Source organism: Vigna umbellata, chromosome 3 (assembly GCF_029865625.1).
Source record: "Vigna umbellata cultivar VRB3 chromosome 3, Vumbellata_1.0, whole genome shotgun sequence".
Classification (NCBI taxonomy): domain Eukaryota; kingdom Viridiplantae; phylum Streptophyta; class Magnoliopsida; order Fabales; family Fabaceae; genus Vigna; species Vigna umbellata.
This window is the reverse complement of record NC_142167.1, coordinates 50408778-50415612: the sequence shown is the minus strand read 5'-3', so window position 1 is coordinate 50415612 and position 6835 is coordinate 50408778. Positions and strand designations below refer to the sequence as shown.

General features: G+C 37.8%; 1 protein-coding gene across 1 annotated transcript; it reads left to right on the top strand.

The window, feature by feature from the left end:
* Positions 1-1397: 1397 nt before the first annotated feature.
* Positions 1398-3514, top strand: LOC124820993 (Eukaryotic aspartyl protease family protein). The gene has a single exon (XM_047292785.2). It carries the CDS (start codon positions 1817-1819, stop codon positions 3269-3271), a length of 1455 nt encoding a protein of 484 aa, XP_047148741.2. The 5' UTR covers positions 1398-1816; the 3' UTR covers positions 3272-3514.
* The last annotated feature ends 3321 nt before the right edge of the window (positions 3515-6835 follow it).

Sequence of the window (6835 nt, the reverse complement as noted above, 5' to 3'; positions counted from 1 at the left end):
AGGTAGCTACAACCGTTTATATTTTCTCTATCTTTAATCATTCGAAATTTTAGTTTAAATTGGTCCAATTCATATATTGGTAAGAATTTGTGGCCTGGCACGCACTAACATTGCCAGGTACCATTTGAAAGTAAAAACGGTACTCGACCTATCTGCAAGTCAATTTATGACCCTATGTGGAAGTTGTCTTTGCCAACCAAACGAGGCTTCGGATAAAACCTAAATTCTAACATCAAAGATAAAATTAACATAACAAATCTAATCAAATTCATCCACTCAAAACTAATCGGAGACTAATATGTCTTTCAAAGAACTAAATACTCACTAATTGAGTAACTAAAGAACCACTTAAAGTCCCATCACCTTTTACTTTTCACAATTAGCGAACAAAAGCTAAAGTAATTAGTCATGATAGCAATAGCATGACCTCAGACTCAAGCCACTTTTTGTCCCACAAATGTTCAACATCATGGAGTGCCTAAGTCTGTCCCATTCCTCTGATCATTATTCTTACATGCGATGTCTTATCCTAATATCTATTAATTAGGTCAACCCTTAGAAGGACAATACAAAAGACCGGCGTTTTATCATAAGCTAAAAAAACAAATTTTAAAGAAACTATTTGTACTATAGGATACCTAATCCTCCAACGGTCGACCAATAACCCAGTGACATACGACCACATGGCGTTGTCGACCGCTTGATGCGCGACATACGACCATATGGCGTTGTCGACCGCTTGGTGCACGACGTACAACCACATGGCGTTGTCGACCGCTCGGTGCCCGACGTACAACCATATGGCGTTGTCGACCACTTGAGGATCGACAATCGAATGGGTTTCGTACGACAAGTCACCCACTTATGTCGACATGCGAGATGACCGACATATAGAACACGACATCGTGATCTATCGGTTACAGATAAACGGTTACCGTAATTGGCTAACTAATGCCGAGAATTACGGAAATAGGTAGCTTAATATTAGCACACGATCTAGCAGTTATAACTCCTACACAGTCAACTTTAGTAACTGACCGAATTATCAGGTAACCGGATCATCAGGTAACGGTTTATTTTATTACTTTAAATATACCAGAAAAAAGGTACGTTTTTCCCTAAGGAGAATTAAGAAAAGATTTCTTGATCTAATCACTCTCACTGACTTGAGCGTCGGAGTGCCTTTGCAGGTACCCAGCCCACCTTTACCCAAAGAACAGAGCATAGAAAGAGAGAGGAAACATCATCACAGAGTTGAGAAGAGGAAGCAGTCCAGTTTTATTTGGTTTGTATTTCGGTCTCCACATCTCTACTGAAACACTATTATTTATAGATTAAAATAGATATTTGATAATATTTAATAAACACATTTTATATTAATGAGTAGTCATAGGAAGTAAAAGATACCATTTGACTGGTTTCGCACACACTAATAGCGCTTATCCCAATAATAACACCTACACTTAAGTCTCGTAATCAACCACCGATGAAAGTAGCTAGATAGCACACTCATCACAACCACCTTTCGGCTTTCCGAAGACCAAAAACCACAATCACCAAACAAGAAAAACAAACTCTAATTATGAACGAATAAAATAAATCAAACCCAAAGCACCAAGCTTATGATACTATCTCATTCTTAAACAACATGCAATTCAATGCCAAAATAAGTTTCTTCAAATCATCCAAACCTTCTCCTATTTTCACTTCATTTTGTTAATCCAATAACCTTTACGTGAATCCTTCTCAACCCAAAATAAAAACCCCATTCATACCCAAATTCTCATAGCTTCACGTCACACTTTCTTTCGCTCCAATGGAACCTCTTACTTACCTCTTCTTTCCTCTTTTTCTTCTAGGCTGTTTCTCTCCGTTAACACTCTCACGAACCACACGGCACACTCCCAAAACGACACTCCTCGACGTCGTTTCCTCGCTTCGAAACGTGCACAATGCCGTCGCTTCACCCCATTACCACCCTCTCCAACAACAGCAAGAACCCTCTCCCCTATCGTCGTTCGCTGTTCAGCTACATTCCCGTGCCTCAATTAAAAAACCCTCGCACAGCGATTATAAATCCCTAACCCTTTCTCGTCTCGAACGCGACTCAGTCCGAGTCAGGGCTCTGCAAACTCGTTTAGATCTTGCTTTGAACCGCGTCTCGAACTCGGATCTCCTCCCGGCCGAGTCACGCCCCGAGTTCGAAGCCAACGCACTCCAGGGCCCAATCGTCTCGGGAACGAGTCAGGGAAGCGGTGAGTACTTCCTCCGAGTTGGAATCGGAAAGCCACCTAGTCAAGCCTACGTGGTTCTTGATACAGGAAGCGACGTCAGTTGGATCCAATGCGAGCCATGCTCCGAATGCTACCAACAATCCGACCCCATATTTAGCCCGCTTTCGTCCTCTTCCTACTCGCCGATCCACTGCGACGCCCCGCAGTGTAAATCCCTCGACCTCTCCGAGTGCCGCAACGGAACCTGCCTCTACGAAGTCTCATACGGCGACGGATCTTACACTGTGGGCGAGTTCGCAACGGAGACTGTCACTCTCGGCGCATCGGCAGTATCCGGCGTCGCCATTGGCTGCGGCCACAATAACGAAGGACTATTCGTTGGCGCTGCTGGTCTGCTCGGTCTCGGCGGCGGAAAGCTCTCGTTTCCGGCGCAGGTCAATGCGACTTCGTTTTCGTACTGTCTCGTGGACCGTGACTCCGACGCCGTTTCCACTCTTGAATTCGACTCGCCGATGCCGCGCAACGCTGTCACCGCGCCGCTGTTGCGGAACCCCGAGCTCGACACGTTCTATTACCTCGGTTTGAAAGGAATCAGCGTTGGCGGAGAGACTCTCCCGGTACCTGAGTCGAGCTTTGCTGTCGATGCCACCGGAGGAGGCGGCATCATTGTCGATTCCGGCACGGCCGTGACACGGCTACGGAGCGAGGTGTACGAAGCGCTCCGCGACGCGTTCGTGAGGGGGGCGCAGGGGTTGCCGAAGGCGAACAGTGTGTCGTTGTTCGACACGTGCTACGACTTGTCGTCGAGGAACACTGTGGAGGTGCCGACTGTGTCGTTTCATTTTCCTGAGGGGAGGGAGTTACCGTTACCGGCGAAGAATTACCTGATACCGGTTGACTCGGTTGGGACATTTTGCTTCGCGTTTGCACCAACGACGTCGTCGTTGTCAATCATTGGGAACGTGCAGCAACAAGGGACACGTGTCGGTTTCGATATCGGTAACTCGCTCGTTGGATTCTCTGCCAACAGCTGCTAATGAAAGGGTGGGTGTAAGCGTATGACAGAAGAATCTCGTGATTACTTTTATTTGTATTTAAATTAATTTAATATTTTGTTTTTCTAATTTGTAATGTAACGGTGGGTAAGGGTAATTGGGTAAAAGCATTTCTTTTTTCAATTGTAACGTGTGGGCCCATTTGGATAAGGTACAATGTAAGTTGGGCCAGCCGAATGGTGCTAAATTGTAGAATTAATGAGTGAGGAAGTGGTGCTTATGCAATGGCGAGGGTTGCCTGAGAATTACTTTTAAAACACGAATTACAAAATTAAAACAAAAATATGCATTTTTTTTTATACAAAATGGTATTTTAAATTACAATAATTCAGAAATTTCTCATGATTTTTTTTTTTAAATTGAACCTAAAAGATAAAAAATAAAGCCCATATGATGGTAAATGGAGTGCTATTATTGTTATAGAGATGGCAGACATTAAGATACACCAATACACAGGACAAGCAAGTCACGGGTTTTCCGTTTCTCAGGGCCAAATGGAAATAGCTTCTTTAACCGCATATATAAATTTAAAATGTGAAATTGATATAGTGAATAAAATTGTTTATTTCCTTTTAATGGCTTGATTTCTGGGGAATAAAAAGAACAGTAAAAGAATAAACAAAAAATACTACTATTTTATACTAGTTTACTTAAACTCGCGAAAACTATATCCAATCTCTTACTATCAACTTAAGATGGTAGGATTTCCTCGTAAGCAAAATTTTATTTGCATTTACAAATATGACTCACAGTAGATAAAAGTAAAAAGATAAAGAATGCGGAACAGCATATTAGAAGTCTCTAATTGAAGAAATACAATTAAAAATACAATAATTAATTGACATTCAATCTCAAGTATTATAATCTTTAGATTCAATCTTAATTCTAAATACGAATTATAATTCAAAAGAGAAAACATATATTTAGAGGTCGTGATTTTGTGAGTTTTTAACTCCCAAATAATCAAATGAAAACATTGTTTGTGATAGGTCTAAAGCTAGAAGAGGGCTATGTTGAATGGTCTCTTAGGAGATGTAAGTGAGGAATATGGTTGACAAAGGGAAATGGAATGTAGAAGTAATGGTTAGAAGAGGAAGAAAGCTCACTACCTTAGACAGTGATATGAAGGTGGTGTGGTGTTTATGTTAGGTCAACTTTAAGAGGAATGTGACTAGAGAGGTTTCATGAGCTGTTTTAGTCTTGATCTTAAGATGATTAGTATGACAAAAAATGGGCAGCATAACATTACTCAACATCAAAGATGATTACAAGAGAGGAGACACCTCTATTTATAGACTAAAGGTGTCTCCTAAAACAAAAACTTTGCATGTTAACCCTACCAAGCATGTTTTGGCCGAAAACAGTGGCCATTTAAAGAATGAACAAGTATCCACAAATTCTCTCTAATGAGAAAAGGACATGTAGCCACTCATAAAGCAAAATCTTTTCCACTCCTAGAGTACCATATAGTCACTACTAAAGAAAAATCATCTCTAATGAAAGCATGACGCATGGTACATACTTTTCACATGGTTTGGATGTCCAACTAAAGAAAAACCCTACACTAATTAGGCCTTAATACAAACCTTAAACAAACCTTCATTACTTGGTCGAAATACATGGCTTAAATTATTCTTCATTCTCCATGATGGCCCAAGTGAAGAGTTTAACTTCACCCTTTGATGATGACTTTTTTTGCAAAAGATTGGTCATGCTTCTTGTGATAAGACCCTTGGTTAGGAGTTTGTCATCGTCTATTCCCTCTTAAAAAGGATTTGACCTCAAATTAAGAGGTTCTTCACCTTCAACATGTTTCAAATCACCTATAAAAGAAGTTAGATCACAAACATTAAATGTAACACTCACATCATATTTAGTTGGCAACTCTAACCTATATGCATTGTTGTAATTCTTTGAAGCACTATAAAAGGTCTATCACCAAGAGAATTGAGTTTGGATCTCCTTTGTTTTAGAAATCTTTCTTTTTCTTAAATCGAGCCAAACCCAATCTCCCTCTTCAAAAACCAACTCTCTTTTCCCTTTTTTTTATTGTTTTTGGCATATCTCTCGGTTTGGTGTTGAATTTGTGACTTAACTTTTTCATGTATTTTCTTCACAAATTCGGACCTAAATACCCCTTCCTTATTAATGAAATCACTAGGATTTGGGAGAGGTATGAGGTTTAAAAGAGTGAGAGGATTTAAGCCATACAAAACCTTAAAAGGAGACATCTTTGTGGTCTTGTGAATCACCTATTATATGAAAACTCAATATGGAAAATATACTTATTCCAAAATTTGTGGTTTTCTTTCAAAATAGCCCTCAACATGGTTGCTAAAAACCTATTCACAACCTTAGTTTGCCCATTGGTTTGGGGTGACTAGAGGTGAAAAATTGAAGCTTGGTTCCTTTCAACTTAAATGAGGCTTACTCCGTTCTCCAAATTTGAGAGTTTGAATTTGAATTTGAATTTCTCCTTTTCTTTTTTTAGATAATTTAAGGGTTTCTTGACTTATGAATAAAGACTTTCATCTCTTGCATTTGAACTTTGAGATTAGTAAAGAAATGTTGACAAAATTGGGTCATTCTACTTGTCTTAAAGTTCTTTCTAGAATAGTTCTCTCTTTTAGATCTCTCTAGTTTCCTTATTTAGGAGTTAGCCTCACATCTCTTTAGGAACTCTCCATAGCCGAACCAAACACCACCAAACCTCTTATTCAGTGGTGTTTTGGACAGGTGGCAAATCTTAGTGGTGATTTTTTTTTTATTTATTTGGAAAGGGTCTCCTTGCTGTTGCGAAGGAAGAAATTCACTTGCCAAAGACTCTTCCACGCTCAAGTCAGTAAGAGATTATTTTAGAATTGAATGAAAGTGATTGTTTATGAAGTGAATATTCATTGGAGAATACTAGTTGTATTTATAGGATCCACATGTGAACTTATGTTTCTATTACAATAATACTTATATAAAATGTATAATAACAATATAATAAATAGTACAAAATGATAAATAATAACCAATATACTAAACTACATTTAGTTATAATATGTAAATGTGACCCAATAACTTAAAAAACATTATTGAGTCGTGTTCTTTTATATACTATTCGACAAGATACAAATACCATAATTCATTTATATTCCACTTATTTATATATTTATCTCTCATATACTTTAAAATTAATTATCTTCAAATCCTAAATAAATATCTAGATAATATTTGAAAAACAAAAATAAAATATAAATATACAAAGTACAAATTTTGACTTAGGATCAGTTAACCTTTAATCATAACAGTTTCTAATAAAATAAATTAAATAATTATTACATATTAAATTATTTATCTATTAACAATTTATAAAAATACTCCATGTTTCTTAGATGTGTTATTAACATTTATATTCTAGTAAATTATTATATATAATTGAAGATTATTATAGTTAATTATAACAACCGGTAAAAAAAATTAAATCATTTAATTTTTAAAAGGTATAAAATTTAAAGCTATTGAAATATGCTTTTTCTTTAAAAGCCACACAACCTAATT